The sequence below is a fragment of the Strongylocentrotus purpuratus genome, unplaced genomic scaffold (assembly GCF_000002235.5).
Source record: "Strongylocentrotus purpuratus isolate Spur 01 unplaced genomic scaffold, Spur_5.0 spur5_scaffold_11, whole genome shotgun sequence".
NCBI lineage: Eukaryota > Metazoa > Echinodermata > Echinoidea > Camarodonta > Strongylocentrotidae > Strongylocentrotus > Strongylocentrotus purpuratus.
The window spans coordinates 23,867,470-23,890,967 of NW_022145596.1; the positions used below are offsets into that span (position 1 = coordinate 23,867,470).

The 23,498-nt window shown below is 37.2% G+C and overlaps 1 protein-coding gene across 1 annotated transcript in view; it reads left to right on the top strand.

Moving 5' to 3' along the window:
* The first annotated feature begins 2,251 nt into the window (after positions 1–2,251).
* Positions 2,252–23,498, top strand: part of LOC115922298 (cGMP-dependent 3',5'-cyclic phosphodiesterase-like) — a 65,785-nt gene continuing 44,538 nt past the window's right edge. The window contains exons 1-3 of the mRNA XM_030980929.1: positions 2,252–2,410; positions 12,695–12,769; positions 21,708–21,749. Of these exons, the coding sequence (XP_030836789.1) occupies positions 2,261–2,410; positions 12,695–12,769; positions 21,708–21,749 (267 nt within the window). The 5' untranslated portion in view covers positions 2,252–2,260. The remainder of the gene's footprint in view (positions 2,411–12,694; positions 12,770–21,707; positions 21,750–23,498) is intronic.

Below are 23,498 nucleotides of genomic sequence, written 5' to 3' on the forward strand. Positions count from 1 at the left end.
GTTTATAAAGGCCATGTAACTACAGTCGAACCCGCTTTGATAGCAACTACCTGTATCAGAAGGCCACCTGTCTGTAAAGACCACACTTTTCATTTCCCTTGAAAATGGTTTCTCATTGAAACCTAGTACTACAGAACATTAAAGACCACCTGCCTATAAAGACCTCTTTTCATGTTTACCTTGAGCAGTCATTCTAGCTAATCTCAATAGCATTTTACTCCTTGATAAACTGTGAAAATTATGTATAGTTTAAATTTGTCCAAGAAGGCCATCTGGAGAAAACAGTGGTCATTATAAGCAGGTGGCTTTTATAGTAAGGTCACTTTAGCAAGTTTGACTATACTTCAAAAGTAATAACACACCACATGGTCTCTGTATGTATCATAATGCAAGGTGTGGCACACTGTGTTATTGAGATATTCTCTGGATATGTTGCGGCACAGGGAGGGAGGCAGGGAGGGAGGGGGTAGCCCCTCATTTGAAATTCACGAGCAGTCGCTAGGTATGATCCTCAGCAACCCACCGGGGTCCATGCCTATGTGGGTCAACCAATACTCCAGGGGATTGGGAAAGCTTGTGAAAACATAGTGTTAGGAGACGGGCCAGTATACTGTAAGCTAGACACGTGCGATTGCATGCAGTGTACAGGCATGAAATCTTCCCTTGGAGCAGCAGACTTGCCCAGATTTTGTCATTTGTACAGGGTGCATAATAAAAATGATATAAAAACTTCAAAGAGATTTATTCTTTGTTTCTTTTTCATGATTGTTGTAATTATTATTTATTTTTAATTGGGGGGGGGGGGGAGGGGCGAAATATTGCAAAACTTCCATACACAAACATATCGAATACCTACAGCAAGAATATACAAGCAGTTAATTACATCTTGATGTTCTGGGACTTTATTGAAGTTGCTAAGCGTGGACGAACAATAATTCAAAACTTGTCTCCCTGTGTTTCATTTGCATAGAATATTCTACTTACTTTGTGCTCATTATACCCACTCCTTACACTAAGTTGTCTATTCATGGGCTATTTATCTGCTACCTCGTAACAAATGTTAAATGATAGTACCTTCCTATATCAATCTATGCCTCTCTGAAGCCCACAGGCAAAACTAATGATGATAGAACTGTAATATGTCACATAATTAGCTGTAAAAACACAGGTTAATGGAAGCCATCAAGGAAATTAGAGCGGAAAATGTCCCTTCCCGCCCCCATTGCTTTCCAAGCGCAATCCCCTAAATTGGAGTTGGATTTCCTCACTCACATCACGTTGTTGAAATGTCACATGAAAGGGCTCGGCCTCTCAATTAATTGATGATCCCTGTTTAAGTGCTAAGGCCAGTTACCTACTATGTATGCCTATTATCTCTTCTGCACACATAATTAAGTATGCCTTTGTAATGTACAGTACATGTAGGCCCATGTGGTTTTCAGTATTCATCTGTAAAATGCTGACATTCTAAAAATGGTATTGAGCACTGTGGTCTGGTCCAATTCTTTGTTTTCAGCCATAAAGCTGTGAATGTACTATTATTATTCAGACGTATCCCAAGTTTTTGTATCATACATGATTAATCCAGTTTAATCCAGTTTAATCTTTTAAACAACTTCTTTATTTTTTGCCCCCTTCAGATTGGTGTGTGCATGCAGCGTCGTTCTTTGTTTTCAGCGATAAATTGGCGACAGTCTGTATTCTGAAGTATCCCAAGAATTTATATCATACATGATTAATCCATTTTAATCCAGTTTAATCTTTTAAACAACATCTTTATTTTTCGACCCGTTTAGATTGATGTATGCATGCAGCGTCGTTCTTTGTTTTCAGCAATAAGTGGCAAAAGTCTATATTCTGAAATATCCTAAGAATTTGTAACATGCATGATTAATCTCAAACTTAAATTCACACACGCCAACTATTCTCCACTCCTGACGACTGATAGTCAACCTGTTCGAAACGTTGAGCCACTCCCGCCACTCATCCTCTCCAAGCACTATAGTTCTCCTTAGAACTATAAGCTAAGAAAGATAACCAACAGTCTTTTTCAAGACTACACAAACAGTCCTTTTCAGGACTACACACCCTCAAGAAAGATTACAGAGAGTCCTTTTCAGGACTACTCAATCCTCTCTCTCTCTCTCTCTCTCTCTCACATGGTGCACCCGCAAGCCTACTGTATTAATCCAGTTTAAAAAACCTTGTTTGATCTCTAAACAACGTCTTTGTTTGTCGCCCCCTACAGATTGGTGTGTGTATGCAGCGTCTGCGAGGCGGGGTAGCCATGGGAGGTCCCCAAGGACAACATCAGGTCAGCTCTACGGTGCATGACGATGCCATCCTCCAGCTGTGTGCTGACCTCCATGACACAGATGCAGCCTCTATGCAACTCAAGGTCATCAGATACGTAAGTCTTCTTAACATGTTACGCTTTTTATTTGATTTGATTTGATTTTCTTCTGAAGTCAGTACACCGTCTTTTTAATAACAATAATAATATAAAGTACAATAAGTATTTTTCTGACAATAAATCATAAATAAGCAAATATATATATAACAATTGTTTTTTTCAAAACAAAATGATAAACTGTCATAAATACTAAATTTCCTCAAACATTATACACTTATATGTGGAAGAAGGACTGTCATTGTAAGCAAATTGCTTGATTAAACGGCAGTCCCAGACAAAACTTATGAAATAGATTAACACATTTATTCTGCAGAACTGATAGGTTATTGAAAATACAAATTTTAATGATGCTGATATATTGACAATGCAGATGATGCAGATGATGATGATGCACGCTCCTACAGCAATTGCAGGATTACAACCCTACCTGTAACCTGAAATCTGTGACTCTTTTCCAAATGAACTCTTGTTTTGTATTCAATGATTTTGTTAGATTTTGCCGAACAAATAATAATAACAATAATAAAAGTGTGAATTCTTATTTAGTGAGTGTTCTTATCATCAGGATCACGATGAAACTCCTTCTGTGCCGTAAAGTTTGTCCAAAATGTCCAAAATTAATTTTATTAATAAATATACCTGTTTCAGCAAGAAAAGTGTTCAACTATTGCAGGGAAAAAAATACACGGGGGCTCAGGGCAAACTAGCCCCCGAAATGCCCAAAAGAGCCCCCGAAAGTCTTAAAAGAGCCCCCCAATTTTGTATAGAGTTCAATGCAAAACAAATTATAGAGTGTTATTTTCATGCAAGCAAGCTTGAAAAGTAGTCCCCGAAATTTTTAAAGTAATTTTTTCCCTGAACTATTGTACAGGATTAACCACCTATGACACAGAAGTGTTGGATTTTGTTATAGCAGTAATGAAGGTAAAGAATCCCTGTATCCGTATGATATGCTTGTCTGTACAAATTCATATATTGCCTTTCAGGCAATTAGCAAACATGGCAGCCTTTTGTTATTATCATGATGAAGATAAATGAAACCTCACGTGACAAAAAAAAAACCATCTCAGTCAACATGTTGACTTTGAGAGCAGGAAGGGTGTTAACCCATATATTTCAATACACCTGTTTGAGCCAAAAGGCTCTTAACAGGTGATACTTGTATCTCATCATAACAAATACAGAAATGTGGGAAAGAAATACATGTGCATATATTCCTTTAGATAACAAACGTCAGCTTCATACTTTATCAGGTGAATATTGCAAGCACGAATGAGTTATTGATCGCCTCTTTCATTTGGACCTATGCACAATTACTAGATTCATGCAGCTAGCCATCAAAAACAAATCATATAATCCCCTTGCCAGTGTATTCTGCTTTTAAGCACGTCATAGCCGTTTCCGTTCCAACCGATCGATGGCTTCCATACATTCACCATGCAGCTAGTCATTCAAACATGAAAATCAGCACATTCCAATTCCGCCGCTGTGCCCTCCTCGGCGGCATACTCAAACAGGCCGGGCGGTGTCCCCTGCTGCCCTCTTACGCGGGAAGTGTAGGCATTGCAAAGTGGGCATCGAGTTGCTATCAATCACGTGTTGTAATTCTGGCGGACTCTCACTAGGCCTGTTTTCATCAGCCCGAGATTGCCAAATAGCCCGCTACTTCTAATTGGTGGTGGTGGTTGTTTTACCTGGCTGCTAAGAAAGCATAAATGCTTGTAAGTAAGCAACAAGACGGCCAATGGCTTTTGGTCCTCTCTGATGGACCTGGTAATGAAGATGAATGCCTTACCAAAGGGCACTAGCGCATTGCCTTGGTTTCGAACCAGGGTCACCGAATTACAAAACCACTGCTCTACCGACTGAGCTATCGCGCCTCCTCTAATTTGGGAAATAATGCTGAAGTTAAAAATCTTGTCTTCGTCAGCTTTAGACTTGATCTCGAATTTGCTCATTGTTTGCGTATAGTGCAAGTCTTCGGTCTGGTGTTGACGCACCGGACAAATAACGGGATATTTTGCAAACTAGCCCAAGATATCTTGGGATGATTATCTCGACCAAATATCCCGCTAATTGCAACATCAAGCTGACGAAGACGAAATTAACTGGATAATTTGTGATCGGGATAGTTCAAATATCGAGATATTTGGCAATCTCAAGCTGATGAGGACAGGCCCAATCTCTCGTCGATGATGGTGGCACAGGTGTCTAGATGACTTATTCAATTCAATCCAAAAGTATGAAACGTGAGCCCAGCAGTTTGATTTAATCACAAGATTGCCGATAGGGCACTCTCGGGATTTAACATGTTTGTTGTTGTTTTTTCTTTACTCCCCGCTTAGTTTTTTTGACAAAAGATGGATAGGAAAAGCCATGGCACAGAAAAGCATTTAGGCACATTTGTATCTCGTGAGACAGAATCCACTTTGGTAATTTTTCGCATGAGCAATTAAGATTTGTCGGAGATTGGAAAGACCTAATCGATTGTCGTTAGCTGGAACAGGAAATGCCATGAAACAAATTGTTCGTAGCTGTTACATTTTTATTGCAGAAGTTGAATCCCCCAAAGCAATTCTGTTTTATAGAAATGACTAGAGATTTTTTTGTTAATATGGAAATCTGAGAAAGATTTTTGAACAAAGGCCATACAATCTCATCCTCAAAGAATCTTGATTTTCTCTGGGGTGGTATTTTGAAAGTTATTTTACTGTTATGTTAATAAATCCATTTTAATTTAAAAACATCAAAATGGGCACAAGACATTGGTTAATGTCTTTAATGTCTGTGTACTCTAAAGCTATCTGTGTTTCATGAATTCAAAAGCACTACAAAATACTACAAATCTCCTAGAACCTTTGTATTTTGATGTAAAAAGATTTCATTCAAGATTTTTTCGTGACAGTATGGCTGACAAATAAATCTCAAGTTTATTGGGCTTAATTTAGTGCGCACACATAGATAAGCGCACTTAATACGCGTAGTGCTGCTCAAGAATAGGCCCAAGGGCTCTAACCTCTATCCAATATCCAATTCAAAACTGACCAGCATAGTTGATAAAGAGGCTAGGATCTGAATGGGAGGGGGGGGGGGGGCTAAATCTGGAGAAAATATTTTTAGCATACTTTGCTTTTCCTCCATGCACACAATTCAGTACAATTCAATTCAATTTCAAACAGACCAACAAAAATGGAAGGGGGGATTTCTGTATGGCTGAATAAAGAGGGGGTCACTAGGAAAGGAGAGAGGGGGGGGGGCGGTAGAAGTATACTTTATTCTCACTTACATATACTATTCTCCTAATCTCTGAAATGCTTGATGGTTTAATCATGAATCTAAGATTTAAGTCGGTGTGAGGATCAATACATAATGAATGTGACATTCGCCTTATGCAATATTCCATTCCTACATGTGAATTCCAGTAAAATAGACCAACCAAATAGACAGTTACTTCTGACTATCCAAATGTTGGGGGGGGGGGGGGGGAGGCCTCTGAGAAGGGCGAGGGTGCTTAAAAGTATTCCTTATTCTCACTGACATAAACATCTCTCCTAATCTATTAAAAGCTCGATGATTTAATCATGAATCTTAAGATTTTCCAAGTTGGCGTAGGGAACAGCACATTTAATACTTAAATGGATGTGACAATCGCCTGGTGCCATATTCATTTCCTGCATGTAAATTCCTCTAAAGATAGACGAACAAAAACGGAGAGAAGCTTCCAACTGTCCAAATGCAAGAAGGCCCAGAGAAGGGGGCGCTTAAAATCATGCTTTATTCTCGCTGACAGCGCAAGCATCCGTCCTAATCTCAGAAATGCTTGATGATTTAATCATGAATCCAAGATTGAGTCGGTGTGAGGATCAACACCTGTATTGTATCATGAGATAGCAGATCCAATTTTCTTCTCTCCTCGGCTCGGTGTGTTCTCCCAGAGGCCCATTGAGTGCATGCTTAGCCAGGTATCATTGGGGCGAGATCTATGCGCTTGGACAGACAGATACCGAATGGTGTGCCTATGCATATCTTCACAGTGCACAGAAGTACTACATGCGAGTACTTGGTGTGGGGTATTGGGGGAACAGTTGTATGGAAATGATCACCGACTCTTTGTGATAAATGAGTCTTTTAAATATTCTTACCAACATTTTTTCTTTCAAATAAATGATTAGGGGGAGGGGGGGGGGGGGGGGGGGGGGGGAGAGCGCAGTGAAAAAGGATAGATAGGGTAAAGCATGATTTGCCCTGAAACACTTAAACTAGCCAATTACATTCTTTGTTATGAAATTTTGATGTAGGAAATCACTGAACACAATATAGCCTCCCTCCTGCCCCAAAAGAAAGAAAAATAAAGCGCTTGTTATCATTCTGGCGAGACATGCTTGGACAGGGACTGAAAGGTGGGGATGCATATTCATACACTGGGTGTCAGAACAAATACTTGGCATGCAGCATTTGGGGGTAGGGGTCGAGGAGGGGGGCTGGGCATTTGCATGTTAGTATTTATTGACCGTATTGATTAATGACTTCTTTTAAACGCTCACTAGAACATTTTTGTTTTGAAACTATGCTCTTACCATCTTTGTAATGAAACTTTACACAATTATAAATCGGTATCATTCAGATGAGATGTGTGTAGTCAGAGTCTGAAACGTGCTGATGCATATTCTTACACAGAGGCACAGGAATTTTCCCTGGCAAAGAGTATTGGGTAAACCATTGTATCTAAATGATCATTAACACTTTGTGATTAATTACTTATTTTTTCTCTAGGCAGGGGGGGGGGGGGGCACCAATGACAAACAGTGAATTTCTCCCCAAACTATGAAAATAATCACCTGTAGTAATATATGAAATTACAATATAGTATGCTTTTACTATATTTTTTCCTGAATTGATATCGAAAAGATACTCTACTTTCAGAATTTACAATTGTTCTTACTCGTTTAACATCAGCACTAGATATTGACTGATATCGACTGAGGCAAGCATTTTCATGCTGATATGTGTATAGCTGATCAATTACACTTTGTACAGTATCCTATTCTTAGACTACAATGCAACTGCCACATGAATGTTTAGCTCTTGGAACTATTACATTACAATTGCAGTCAAATTTATCATAGATTACAAGATAAACAGGTGGAAGGAGGTGGGGAATAATCATAATTGAGTTAAATTCTTTTTTTTTCCACATGAAAACTGTGATTTACCTTTTTCACTTTGAACACACTCTGTATGATATGGATTTTTCAAAATTCATTTCTATTCATTTTTTTAGTATACTAATTTATATTTAAGAATACACACCAATACTAATATGCCAGATGATCACCCTTTTCCGATCGATTCCACACCGTTTCTTTCACAATGCAATCACATGACCAGAAGTTAACTTATTTAATGTCATGTCAAAAATGATACATAATTACATAAATTCAATTCTATTTAACACTATAACGCATCCCTATGCACTGTCTTTTGCGCGGGGAAGCCATAGATCGAGAGTGCATCAGCCTGCTGGATAGGGGGTGATTTATTGGATCTTGAATTGGGCTAATTGAGAAGGCCACATCTATCAGCCCATTAGGGGCTACTATAAACACCATACCCCTCTCTGTTATTACACTTGATTGATTGAGAACGGCGTGTGTTTGCACTCCGAAAGAGGTGGTTCAACTTCAACTTGAGACGGAACACTAAAACCCTCGTTAAAAGCCGGAAGAGTTTGATACATAGACCACCGGGGTTTGTCTGATACGTGCTGTAAATTACTATAAAAGACCAAGCCATGAGCACCTGAGCTGGCAAATACCGACGCTATAGAAGACTTCGTTATTATTGTTATTTGATGTTTTAGATGGTTTGAACTTGATAACATCTTAAAGGCATCGTTTAACAATGTGTCCAGTTTTACAAATCTGAGATGCATGGCCTTGCGTGTTATCAGTGTACATGTATATGATATGGTGTTACATTGAAGCCCTAAAAGAATTGCGCTTCAAAATATCATGAAGTGTCTCAAAAAAGTAAAAATCTTTAAGTGACTGGTTTTACCACACCGGTACTCATTTTCCCCAATAGTTTGCAGTGTTATATAAAACATTGGTAAAGTGGTTTTTTAATTTCTATTTCCAATCATAAATATCTTAATAATCAGACTTGTGATCGGCTTGTAAAAGTCATGGGATTTCTGACTGACTTAAGGGCTCATAATTATGATTTCAGCATGAGCTAAATGCCGCATTTTGTTTAAATTCGGAGGCAAAAATACTCAATCCCTCTAATGGACAAAAAAAAGCTGTTTACATTTTTGGGACTTAGTGAGAATGTTGCGTGGTATTATTACTTCAGAAAAACAATAAAAATAAATGCTGGATATCAATAAAACATCTAAATGAAAAAAAGAAGCTGTATAACGTTTTTTTGGACTTAGTGAGCACCTTGCATGGTGGAAATGAGAGCTATAGATGTATCCAATATTATTACTTCAGATAAGCAATAAAAAATAAATTCTGGATATCAATTATTTTGAAGATTCTTTATGAAATTTATGTATGGTTCATAAAATTGTGTACAAATATTGTTGAAAATATGACATTAATACCTGACTGCAAGGAAATTTATATATGACTTTGGAGAGTTATTGAAATTGTCGAACATTGATATATGCCTTTCTATTATTAATTGATGTGCATTGGAAATATTAAATCAGTTGGATACCAACTACATGTAACTCAATCATATTTTAAAGAGGGAAAGAAAAGGGGGATCCAGCTGTGCATTCAGTTCACTTTAAGTTTATTCCAAGCATGCATGCACCCCCAATACCCACATGCCAATAGATCATGGTGAATTTTCATCACCATGCACAGGCAGTTCGTATACATGCTACAGCCCCTGTATATATCATATGAATTCAGGCTCGAATAGGCTTTGATATGTATTTATGCGCATTTCCAATTAAGGGGAAACAATTTCATACTCTAAGGAATATTGAAGAGGATTTTGCATCCTCCTTATTATAATAAGAGAGTCAAGGGAGAAAAGCAATATATCTGTGAAAAGAAATTCATAAATGGAGTGCCAGTAACTGACAGTATATGGCAGGGGTTTTAAGTTTTTAACAGTCGACCGAGTTCTCACTTGATGGTGGGTTGTTTTTGCCCTTTCTCTCTCTTTATTTCTCTGTCTCTGTCTCTGTCTCTGTATCTGTCTTTCGCTCTCACTCTCTCCTCTCTCTCCCCCCTTCTCCTCTCTCTCTCTCTCTCTCTCTCTCTCTCTCTCTCTCTTTTTCTCTTTCAGAAAGCGTGGGTGTTTAATTTCTCTCTTGAACTCATTCTATTTCAACTCCTGGCTTTCCTTCATGAATGAACATGTATTATTGTATTCTTATTTTCTCCTGCTATCTTACTACCTATCATCCCTATGTTGTTGAATTTATCCCCTTCCCCTCTCTTTTCCTCAATAATCTTGCTTTCCCATGTTTTTACCACTTTTCCTCACTTTCTCCCACTCTTATCTCTGTCTTCAATCTTCCCTTTCTCCCCTCTAATTCCTGTCCTTACCCGTCCCCCCGTCCCCCTCTTTCTCCCCTCTTTTCCTCTACTCCTTATTTCTTCCTTATAATTCTGTCCTGTTACCTTCCTTCTTCTCCCTTTCTTTCTCCCAATTTCATTACCATTTTCAGCTTGCGTCCCTCGTTTCTCCTCTTACTTTTCATCCATATCGTCGCTGTTTTCACGAAGTGACGGGAGTGAAAAAAAATTGCATTCACTTTGCGTTACGATTTTCCTCACTACCGTCATTTCGTGAAAACAAGGACGATATGTCTGCATAACCCATACTGTTCCTTTTGCTGGCTATATCCTTTTGCTTATCATTACCATTGTACCCCTCCCCCCTCTCTCTCTCTCTCTCTCTCTCTCTCTCTTTGTCTCTCTCTCTCTCTCCCCTCTCCCTCTCCCTCTCCCTCTCCCTCTCTCCCTCTCTCACTCTCTCACTCCCTATTTTTGTTCTTCCTATGAATGTTTCATTTCATTAATCAAAAGATGAGGCTGATCTCTCTTCCTCGATCCCTCCCTCTCATTTTCCACTCCCTCATATTTATTCTTCTCCCCCCCCCCTCTCTCTCTCTCTCTCTCTCTCTCTCCCCCACCCGCCCCTCCCCCTCCTCTCAACCTTCTCTCTCCCTCTTTTTCTCTATTGCTCCATTTTGCCTCACATCTCTCTCTCTCTTGCTCCATTTTGCTTCATTCTGCTTCATATTTCTCTCTCTCTCTCTCTCTCTCTCTCTCTCCATTCCTCTTACCCTCCACGCACCCTCATGAACCCTCCTCGTACCATCAGAACTTTCCCCTCTCCGATGATAATTGCCTTCCAATTTGGTGCAGCTCTTTATCAACCGATACGCTGACCTTTTTTCCAATAACATTATGATATTATTTTAACCGATGTCATTCAGCTTCAGTCTGTTTCAATCTAATCAGGCTTCTGCCTTTAACCCTTTCTATACCAAAGCCATATGGGCCAGTCACCACGAAATGAGACCAGTGTAGCATTAGGCTCAATCGTAGTAATAGCGATGTATAGTGTGTATGTACTGAAAATTGACCCACCTACCACATTTAAGATTTTTCCAAAAATCGACTTATTATTTCTTTGTTTGTTGAAAGTTTCATTGAAATCGAATGATGGGAAGTGTGTTGTTGCTATGTTGTTGTTGATCAGACTATAATATGTTACGCATCATTAACTTTACACCTAATTATCTCAAAACTGGGTAATCCCATTGTTATAAAGTCCAATTAGGTTTTGTTCATATTTCTGGATATAATTTATCAATTTTAATGTGTGACCCCTTAATTTAAAGCTTACTTAATGTAGATTCATATAATACTTAAAAACAGGAATAAAACTTTTGACCAACTGGACTCATTTCGTGGTGACAGGCCCCATATAATCAGTCATCAAAAACGGTGCTTCCAGACTTAAATTTGGGGTTTTTACTTCTTAGTCTTGTTGTTAAATTTGGCGTTCAGTACTTCACAGGGAAATAACTTTAACAGCTTACATACTTTTATCTCTTTTGGCATGAATTTGTTTTCTTCTTCTTGTTTTAGTACAATTTTGTAGTATAATTTAAATTTGGTTGTTTCTTCTCCCTACAGTATGGCAGGGTTTAAACATGGAATTAAATCGGTCACTGAACCAAAAATGAAAAATTTCTACTGAAATAGAATAGAATGTATTTTCAGTATTTCATTTGTGAGGTATACCTATTCAGTCCAAGTATGATATAACTTGCTTGAAGCAACGACAGGTTGTTTCCCTCCTCGAAGGTTTTTCTTTTCCTTCTAATATCAAACTTTTTAAGAGGATTTATCTGTGGCATGATAAGTAAATAATTACATGAACATGATTTATCAAATGTGCTTAAGCTGCCCTTTAGTAATACAAACACTAAGCAAGCATGCTACAGTGATGTGATGACTTCAATTTTTTTGTGGGCATCCTTTGACTGTTATGTTTAATTATAATTATAATGATATCCAGAATAATTTTTTTTTTTAATAATTGAAATACTACTCGGTGTTTCTTGATGTATAAACATTGAATTCTTACAAGAAGCCCTACTTTCTAATCTCATTAATGCAGACAACCCTCGCCCTTTCTCTCTCTCTCTCTCTCTCTCACACACACTCTCTCTCTGTTGCTCTCTCTCTCCCTCCCTCTCTATCTCTCTCTCTCTCCCTCTCTATCTCTCTCTCTCTCCCTCTCTCTTTCTCTCTCTCTGTCTCTCTCTTTCTGTCCCTCTCTCTCTTTCTCTTTCTCTCTTCCTCGCTCTTTCTCTTTCTTTCTTTCTCTCTCTCTCTCTCTCTCACTCACTTGTTCTCTCTCTAGTTATCTTCTTCGTATGAATAATATTTCATATATTAATATAAAGATGATGCTGAGTTCAGAATGTTAACAGTTTCATATCAGCATTAGATATCAGCTGATCAGATATATGTATAGTTTTACACAGAACAGAAGAGAGTGAGGTGGTGAGAACTGATGTCACTCTTTTTTTAAAAGAGTGATTATCCTTTTAATGTTGAATAAAGGAATTTGAGCTTTATAGCAATGACAACAAATATGATCATCATAATTTTTGCTAATTAAAGTAGGAGTAATGATTATAATTACCATGTCAGCATTTTAATGATATTAACTAAGAAGAGTGTTACATAATCTCATACAATTTCATTACTTTTCATTCTTAATTTGTTTTTCTTACAGCTTGAGAAACAGACCAATTCTGAATGCTGTACACTTCTAGTGGTTTCAGAAGATGCAAATGAACTATTCTGTCAGGTGAGTTTTTCTTTTTGTAATTTTCTTTTTAAATATATATTTGCTGTATCATGTATGATTCTGGTTGATTTTCATTGATTTCAACTGTTTAGCTACCTGCCATCAAAGGTAAAAGGAGATTTTGAGTTCTGGTGGAGGGGAAAAAGAAAGAAATTATCGCACACAAAACTGTTCTTGAAACTTACAAGAACATGAACAAAACTGCCTATTAAGAAGAAATGTATTATTTGCTGAGTGATGAGCGAAGAAAGGAAAAGGTAAGAAAACAAGTTTGTTGGTATTATGATTTCATACCTTGTCCTACATGTGCATATCCATGTTGGTGCTTTGTAAGATATTTGGTTTTCATCAAGTTGTTTTTCTGTTAAATTTATCTGTACAATTTTGCAGGTCCATCAAATTTTAACATCCAGAATAGTGTCTACAGCATGATTGATAATTTGGAGTGATTTTACTACAGTTTTGTTTGAGCATCATGCTTTTCTAAAATACAAGATTACCTTTAAAACACCTCCTCATGGAGGATCGAGTGAGGCAAGCGCAGCGGCGGCGGCATGTTGAAATAAGGCAGAGTGTTTGAAGACAAACTCCTTGCGTTGCAGCACAGACAGCTGAGCATACTCGCTTGTCACACTCGTCCTACTCACTGACCAATCACTCTCACACGTTGGCGCGTAACGGCATCCACCTCACACTTCCCGTCTGTCGCGAGCAGACAGTTTTCGCAGCCGCAGGTCACTCCGCTGCAAGCGATATATCTGTTTTGGCAGTATGGGATAGCTCTGCCTCGACAGGCCTGTCTGGAATGCCTCCAGATGGACTGTATTGAGGAGGGAAAAAAAAAAGATCCAATGCTGGTATATGGGAACATAAATTGCAAATTAGGTTTCCCTTAAAGCCTGTCTGCACTTGTTTGACCAGGGGAATAGACCTCCCTGCAAGGTCACTGACAGGTGGTTATCTTATCAAATGAGCTCTCAATTAACATAAGAAAAAGGGGATCATGGAGGACTAACAGGCACCAATTAGTCATTGTTTGCTATTTAGAGGGCATAATTAGCTATAAGCAGTACAGTGGGGCTTTAAGGTGTCTTGCTTGATAAGTTTCATCTACCCAAATGCACCCTATTTGTCAATTTTCATGCACATTATCAATCATGCCTTTCCAAGGTGCCTTAAGACATAGCATACTATAGGATCTTTCTGCCATGTGATTTTCAAAGAAATGGCAATTGTATTAGATATAGCAATCTATATCAAACGAATAGCTTCCTGATGCAAGTTCTAAGTAATGATAACAATGCTAACAACTGGAATTTAGTGCATTAAATCTTTCTAGTCAGAATGAAATCCAAATCAGCTTCAAATTGCAAACAATCAAACTACTGGTATGCCGTCACTACTTTCAATTCAATTCAATTCAATTCAATGATGGTTTTATTAAAAAACAATGCCTTGCAGCCAAAATGCTGAATTGTGCATGTTTACATAAACATGAGCTCCATTACATAACATTATATTCATTCGTTACAATCATTCATTCAAACAGTTGGTAGTACTTAACATTACTCATGTGTAGCTATTTAGAATCAATCACTATATATTATTTATATTTTTAAAATCTATCTGAGGCAATTTAGCTATTCTTTCTCGAAGGAAGAGTGAAATCATTAGAAAATGTAATCATATATTAAAATCATGTGACTTTTAAAATAATCAATCACTAAGAATTTAGAAGTTTGAATGTTCATATCAAATGCTTTTGCAAAGTCTTCCAAATATCGGATTGTAGTCAGATTAGCCTTGATATACCTGTCATTCTGATTATAACATTTCAGCTATTCAAGGATAGTTTAGAGATAGCATTAATGAAAAGACAGATATACCAGCACTACCACTACCACCACCACCACCACCACCACCACCACCACCACCAACATCACCACCATTACCACTACCACCACCACCACCACCACCACCACCACCACCACCACCACCACTAATTTTTACAAAATTGCTATCTATTTTACTGGATGTTATTGTACATCTACTAACTTCAATAGCTGTGAATATTTTCATGAAGAAAAGTGCATGTTATGGAATATAACATGCAAGAAATTACCTCAACGTAATTTCAATAATGAACATGTTTTTCTATCAATAAAAATAAGGACCCATAAGAAAGTGATGGACCAAATTGTAAAATAATCCACTATAGCAGTCAAAGGCTCAATGCACCCTCCTACTATTTTCTTTGTGCTCGTAGTTTAATTACAGTAGTCCGTCTTTTATTGGGTACTTGGAAAAAGGACAGGTTCACGAGCAGTTCACATGTCACTCATAGTTTATCATTCTTTATTCTTTGATCGAATCTCTACTCCTCTGATTCTTCATATGTTGTTTACATAACCTCTCGAATCGTCCTCTTCATCCCCCCTCCCCCCTCCCCCCCCCCCTTCCAGCCCATTATCTTGTCCTTACGTTCTTCTCTTGAAATTCGAGATATGCCGTCTTAAGTCGGCCTCATTTCTTGATTAATTTAATGAAGTACCCATCGTAGGAAGGAAATAATTAAAGAGAGAGGGGTATTATCTGCATTAAAAGAGTGGGATTAGAAAGTAGGGCTTCTTCTATGGGTTCAGTTACAGGTCAAAAATGGCAGAGTCCAATTTCATTCATTCTTATAAATGTATGTACTGTGCACCATATATTATTGTTTTGTTTGGATTTGAAGTGATATTGTGATTTATATAAAAGAAAAAGTGTTTTTTGTGGGAAGCTCTACAAGTGAGTAGAGTACTAATCAAAGTAAGATGAGAATTATCGCTTAAATAGGATCTTTTGTTATAATGTTGTTGTTTTCATCTGTATTATATTCCCCCCTTCATATTTCATGTAAAAGTGACACTGTATTAATGGGCTTCCCATTTATAATTTTATATCAAGGTATCTACCCATTGTACTGAGCGAGGCGGAAAGCTTTGCTGGCAATTCGCTCAATATCTTGTTCACATTTTGTACAGAGTATGAGACTTATGCCTAGGTTATGAAATTGCATTTAAATGCATAGACAGAATAACGTCACTGCTATTCTTTAATTAAAAAATGGGCTTAGAATTTTGAAGTTAGAAATTATGGGAATGTTTTTGTTTTAATACAAAATTAAAAGCACCAATGGTTGCCATAGCAATTCAAGACTTTCCTTTTAAAATTATGTACATGTATATGATACCAGATTAGAAACTAGGTTATTCTGTAGTGGTTAAAATAAGGCTGTCACTTTCAACATGAGACATCCCTTGAGTTAATCATTAAAATAATTGGAAAAATTGCATGATATATGTTTGAAACATGTCAGGAGAACAGTTTCCCATTGTTTCAAAACTGACTCAACTTTCATTTAATAATCTTTAATCATTAATCTTAAAACAAGTCCTCACAGCTAGCAGTACTTAACTCTGGGTTTCATTTTTGTTTAAAACAAAGTAACATTCATGTTTTTCTCTGTACATTGATCAAAGGTGATGTAAGCATCTCATTATAAAGCACTTGAACTTGTATGTTGCAAGATGAAAAATCTGTTGATTAATGTGCTGTTTCACTTTTAAATTAAATCTTTGTTTGCTGTCATTTTGAAACTGCCACTCCTTCTATCAAAATACTTTAATTAAAATCCAAGATATTCTCATATTGGCTGATAAAATTCTGTCTGTCTTATTGTCTGGGTCAAACAATGGGAGGTTGCGCTGTTAGCCAGTCACTGGTAAGGAGAAAGGATATGAAAAAAATCAATGGAAGAATGGTCGTGTTTACTGAAAGGGGAGGTTTCGGGACAATAGAAATTAATTACAGGTCACTAAGTTCTTCAATGAAAAAGCATTTTGGGATGTCTCATATATCCTTTTCAGGACTCCTCAATCCTCTCTCTCTCTCTCTCTCTCACATGGTGCACCCACAAGCCTACTGCATATGTCTCATATTGTTTGTGTATCGAAAGACTAATTTGCCCAATAGTATTACATTTCATGATTTCTGATATATTTCTATTGTATTTGTAGCTGGATTCATAGTTGGCATACACACGTAGGCTTTATATACCCTTTATTTGCTACAGATTAAAATCCTTAACGGTAATTGCCACATCATTTGGAGTAAGTGTAACATGCACATTGTATGTATGACAAACGTCGACTGTGGCGTTGCACTCTTTGTACTTTAAGTCGACCAAAGCAGGTTTAGAGTTAAAGGGATTGGGTATCTTTGTCTCAGATCCTGAAACACTAACCTGGATTTAACTTATGCTGCAATGATAATTATAAACCTTTAGGTCGGTCAGGAACCCCATGACTTTTACAAGCCAATCGCCTGTCTGATTATCAAGATATTTATGATTTGAAATCAAAATAAAAAATTAGTCCAATGGCTTCTATTGGTAAATCAATAATGATCAATCAAAACAGTTTTTATAACACTACAGTCTATTGGGGAAAATGAGAATGGTAAAACCAGTCATTCAAAGATTTTTTTTACTTTTTTGAGGCACTTCATGATCATTTCGAAGCACAATTTTTTTAGGGCTTCAATATTACACCATATCACAGACGCTGATAACACGTATATAGGGCCATGCATCTCAGATTTAACATTAAAGCATTGCACTCAGATGATCTTGCAAATCCAGTGACCTAGTATCTTAAAGAAACTCTGAACCTTGATATTTGCTTCAACTTCGTGAGAAAGGAGAGCTAGCTGTGCCAAAACAATTCCTCTAAATAGGTTTGATGCATCATTGCACATAAAAGCTAATGCCAATTGCCAGGTCAGTATAAAAACAGCGTATACAAATGCATTTCATCTTTTAAAGGGATAGTTGAGTTCTTGTTGTGCATGGTTATTGCTCTTATTCTTATTTATGACATTTCTAGTGCCCTTTTAGGACCTAAAATTGCTATGAAGGTAATTTTAGACACCAAAATGTGTGAAATTTAGCCAATACTATCATACCAATTCAGCTCCACTTTGAAATAATATGGTGACACTTAATTTATTGATTAATTAATAATAACAATACATGGGCCGACTGGTTGTGCATATATATCATAACCAACACAAAAAGCCAACAAAGAGCCAACATCGGCATTTGCTGAAATAAAACGTAAAAGTCGCTGTTTCGTTTTTCAACGGCTGGTTTGAATTATTGAATATTTGTATATCTTTGACACTCGACAGTTTTTCATTATCTCACAATTTTTTTTTGTGTGTAGCACCCTCTGCAACAAAACTCAACTGTCCCTTTAACTCTTGGCCAGGAGATTGACAGAGAAATTATTAATGGTTATATGAGAGACAATGAATCTAGTAACCGTATGAAATTAGATGTAGGTGAAGAAGGAATATGGTGTAGTACAGTTGGGCACTCATTTTGAAAATTCAAAATCCCAGGTGCTTTTTATTTTAACGTCCATAGCAGTAAGAAATTAAAGGCCCAATCCATATATCCCCTTCCACTGCTTACATACTTGTATGGAGCAAATAGTTCTACAATAATATCTAATTTTGTGATATATCGTTTATGTATGTCTCTTTTTCCTAATTTGCAGAAATACAAAAACCTACAAACTAATACACAAAATGTGAATACAAAAATACAAGTCCAAAATACATGATTAGTATGTGAAAGATTGAACGCTTAACTATGTTCTTTGTTAGGTGTTTTCCCCCAACGTTTTCAAGCATCTTTATTTAAGTAAACACAGGATTTACGTCTCTGCCCATCAAGTGCTTCTCTTTTGGCCATGCTATTTTGGAAAGCAAAGCAAATACGCCCACTGTCCTGCTTTAGCGGAGTGAGATTTGTGTGTGTGTCGTGTCCAGAATTGTAATCGTCCCAATTGCCTAAACGCCGTAACCCGACTCCGCCATTAGTTTGGCACCTAGCTCCTTCATGTGTCCAACCTAAAAACAGGCTTCAAGCATCGGGTGTGTTTACACCGCTTGAAAAAAGTTATTGACCATACCCTAGAATGGTTCACACTGTGAAAATGATCTCATTTCTGGTTGTGAATTCAACCATCAAATTTTTTTTTTTAATGTGATTAAAAATATTCTTGATCGTTGGCCATATTTAGCAAATGGAAATTTGTTGAAATCGTTTGGATAAAATACACGTAAACAACAATTAAAAACTGAAAGCCTCTTGTGTCCAATCTAAAAACATGCTTCAAGCATTGGGTTGTGTTTAAACTGCTTGAAACAAGGTATTGACCGTGTCCTAGAAGGGTTCACACTGTGAAAATAATCTCATTTCTGGTTATGAGGTCAAACATCAAAACAAGATTTTGAAGATGAAAATTATCATCCAATATTTATAAAAATATTTAAATAGGTACAAACAATTTGGTACATTAACATTAAAGGATAAAAGGAACTAGTAAATGGCATGAATGCTATCGAGTCTGGTACCTTCAAACATATGAAAAATACTATTTTAAATGTGAATAAAGTTATTCCTGATTGTAGGCAAATGTTTAGCAGCAAATGGAAGTTCTTGGAAATCATTTAGATGAGATACTCGTAAACAACATTTTGAAACTGAAAGCATCTCACTTTGAAAAACACGTACAATAGGGATTTGTTCATATGGTACCGGGATATGTTTATATGGTACCAGGATATGTTTATATAGTACAGGGATATGTTCATATGGTACCGGGATATGTTTATATGGTACCGGGATTTGTTCATATGGTACCGGGATATGTTTATATAGTACAGGGATATGTTCATATGAGACAGGGTAAGTGTGGCCCCAACAACTCTGACGTTATAAAAAATAATGTTTGCATGCAGTTGTTAGAAGAAATCAGACTCTTACCATTGATTGTTTAATTGAGTTTAAAGAAATTTAACAAATGGATTTAAAGGGTTACCCTCAATGCCCTTACTGTAAAACCTGAAAAATTTGCATGATTTAAAGATTTGTGAATTATGCGAGTGTCCCAGTCTTGCGAAGTTTCATGATGTAAACTGATTAAAAATAATGATATCACAACTAACACAGCACTGAATTTTGCAATTGGTTAATTCTTCTTGCAGTGAAATTGGTTATTTTTTACAATCGCAAAAGTTTAGGGGTTTGCATTTGGCTTTAACAAGATTGTTTTCCAACCAAAAGGGGTATGTATAACGTGATAATGATGTGTTAAGGTGTTTTTTGAAGAAATTGGAACACCCCCTAGCCATTAACAGTATTGGTCAGGTTTAGAGAACGCATTTTCCCCTTGCTTGGGATGATAATGATTGCTGCCTCTGAGTGCGTTGTAAGAGCCGTGGACCCTCGAATTGGACTGAAAGCGTTGACCGTAATAGTAGACGCCATCTCGTAGCCGTTGCACGCCCCTTGACATGCTAAATAAACACAGCCACAACAGGACAACACCCCCCCCCCCCACCACTAACTCAATTAGGGTTTTAACGTTTCCTCTACGGCCCTCGAGAGGTGCTCTTACGAGGCGTTTGTGGAACATAGTCAAGATTTGGGAAGGGGTTACCGCCCATCCATCCATCAGACTCTCACCGTGACGCAGTCTCCGGGCTCCGATAAGACGCTGCTCCCGCGTCATGTCGTCGTGTAATTCGATTTGAATATTTGTCTCTAAATGTATCCATTAGTTTGAATTGTGAAAGAATAACATCTACGTAGGTTACCCTTGAAAAATGGTTTCACATCCATGCAGGGATGATTGATGTATGACGTGGATGAGGAGTCAATGTCATAACTCAAATTGATTACTGCAATTTTTCATAAGCTGCTTGTGTTGTAAACAAGCTCTACCGACGTTTGTGGTTTAGTTGTCCTTATAAAATGCTCTGTATATGTGTATTTGTTGACCTTTTTAGTCCTAAACAGTAGCAATTACATTTTAATTTAGATGATTGGATTCAAATGTAGGCTGCACAGAGAATGTATTGGCATGCATTATAATGGCAGCCACCAAAATGAATAATAGATTAAGTGCACAATTCAGAATACTAATATGGTGTGTGGTATTCCCAAACAAGGCAATCGAGGTTGACCTTGAATCATCCGAAATGACAAATATTAATATCATACAATATGTTTGGCTGTTTTTTGCAATCGCAGTGAAATGGTTTAATCTTTCTTTGGTTATTATTTGAGTATAATACATGTTCTATCATATTTGTTTGGGAATTATGATTTATTTGAAGTGTTTAGATTGAGAATGGGCCCATTTACACAAAAGAAAAATAAGAATTTAACCACAGTTCAATATACAAATGATGCATGCGGAATAACTACATTATGTGATCTATCTGCACTCTAGTTGAGGCTGTATGCATCTATCGTAGGAAGCCTAAAAGCTAGATGCATACAGCCTCAACAAGAGCAGATTGATCCTGTAATGAATGAATGAAAACATGCATCATTTGTTTCATACAACAAAACTCCTATATCCTTATTAAAGGTATAGACCAGTTTTGGAAACGACCCCCTCTCAACAAATGAAATGGAAGCTCTTATTACCAATCATGTGAAAGAACACGTTTTGACTAATACGGGATGATACAAATTTTGCCGGGAAACCGCCTACTAATTGATATATTTGGTATATTATCATATCAATCCGGCCTGGATAGATATTGCAAATACACTTCAACATTGAACAATTGGGCATATATTTCTGTTTTTTTTGTGAAATTAGGTTGAAGTACTGCCATCTAAACCTCTGAAGGCAATATTTAAACAATATTGAATGGATATTTTGCACCCAAAACCCTTGAACCGCAATTTTACCACTACCGGTCTTTACCTTTAACCTTATACATTTTAAAGTTCCTGATTGCCCTACCAGATATGCTTTCAATTGCGTTGTCTGTGATTTAAACTTTGTCTATGTTTTTGTTATTTTTTATACAGGTTATTGGAGAGAAGGTCCTTGAAGAAGAAGTCCGATTCTTGGTGAGTAGTATTATTAACCCCCTTTTTAAAATGTAAACTCTACATGGTTCTACTGATTTTAATAATAATAATACAGACATTTATAATGTGCAACATATTTACCCAGATAGTGCTCAAGGCACTTGCAATAAAGATATTAAATGTAATAACAAAAATACTCTTGCAGTGCTTGCAGTATAACAAAACAAAAGATATAACCGGAAAACACTAATCACTAAGAGTGTTTATAGATTTCTCTTAATGATAGTGATCTACATCATTACAATCTTTCAATTATTTTGGGAGTCTGTTCCACACCTAGGGAGCTACTGAGACATAACGCTTGATTGTTTTGGTTTTTAGGGACAATTAGAGTAGATTTATTGGATGAACGGTGACCAGAGCGACACTGCTTGTCAAGGTTGATAAGAGAAGAGATGTATTTTGATGAGGAATAGTTCAAGGCACTGTATGTGATCAGAAGGATTTTGAAGGACTTTGTGAACTGCGTAAACAAGGCCATGCCATCAAGTTCATGAAAAAATGCTAGTTGAAGTGTGAAATGTGTTTTTCTATTTTCATACCTTACCCTTCGCTAAGTCCGCTGCACTCTGTAAAGAGATGCTTTTTGCGCACAACCCTTTGAGTTGATGGACACGTTCAGAATACTGGAACTTTCATCATCAGGGTGTGAAATCTCTCACCTTCAAGAAAAAGCTGTGCTCTTAGAGGGGGCCTGTCCGGTCCATCATGGCTGGTGATGATGTTGCCATGCTTGAACGGCGCAGAGTGACTTTAGCACCCCCGTTTTCCGAGAAAAACATGTTCCGCAAGATGTCAAGTAAGCTGATTTGATAATAGAGCAACTTGGGTTCCATAATTCCATCCAATGTGCAGCTGGATTAATTAATTTCCGCAGCTGCCTTGAATTCTGTGCCTTAATAGTGCCTGGAAATGCATGTTTGTGATGATATATACCTTAGAAATAGGGTTTATTATTATTATTGTTGTTGTTGTTATTGTTGTTGTTATGATTATTGCTTGTAGATAATCTATGAAAGAATATAAAATCATAAGTGACATTTTTATAGAAATTTTGTCTAATCTATATAGGTTTTTTTTTGTTTTTTTTGCTATTTTTTTTAATTGCCAGTAATCAGACTATACAACATTCTATTAAAGGAATATTTACTAGGCCTACTGCTTTCTAGCAGTAGCGTATTGACCGCCTCCCCCCCCCCCCCACACACACACACACCCACACACACAAACTCTGGAGCATAAAAAGGTGGTCCCAGACAAGATGCTATAAAACTAAAAGTTTTGTGCATGAAACACTTGCAAATTTTGCATGTGGTTAAAGATTCACAATAGTTCATTCCACAAAATAATAAAATAGTGCTTACATTTGCCCTCTATACAACGAAAAGAAAAGTGAGAAAATTTTATCTTATTTACAACCACCATCGGAACGAAGCAAGAAACGATCAAAAGAGGGGGTTGTAGAGCAAGAAAAAAGATGAAGATGCCTGCCTGTCACCTGCCACTGTATCAAATACTTGCCTGGAATTGTGGAAGGACGAGGAGAGAATTAGTGGAATTATAGCCAATAGCTATAGATATTGATGTTACGGGGATGATGGGGCTGTATTCGAGTCTGATGAGACTCCATGCAGGTTCGGGGTAGTAAGGCCCTAGCTGTGTTCTGGTTAAAGAAATTTATAAGAAACACAGATGAAAGAAGCAGGTAAAGGAAAAGAGAAGGGAATA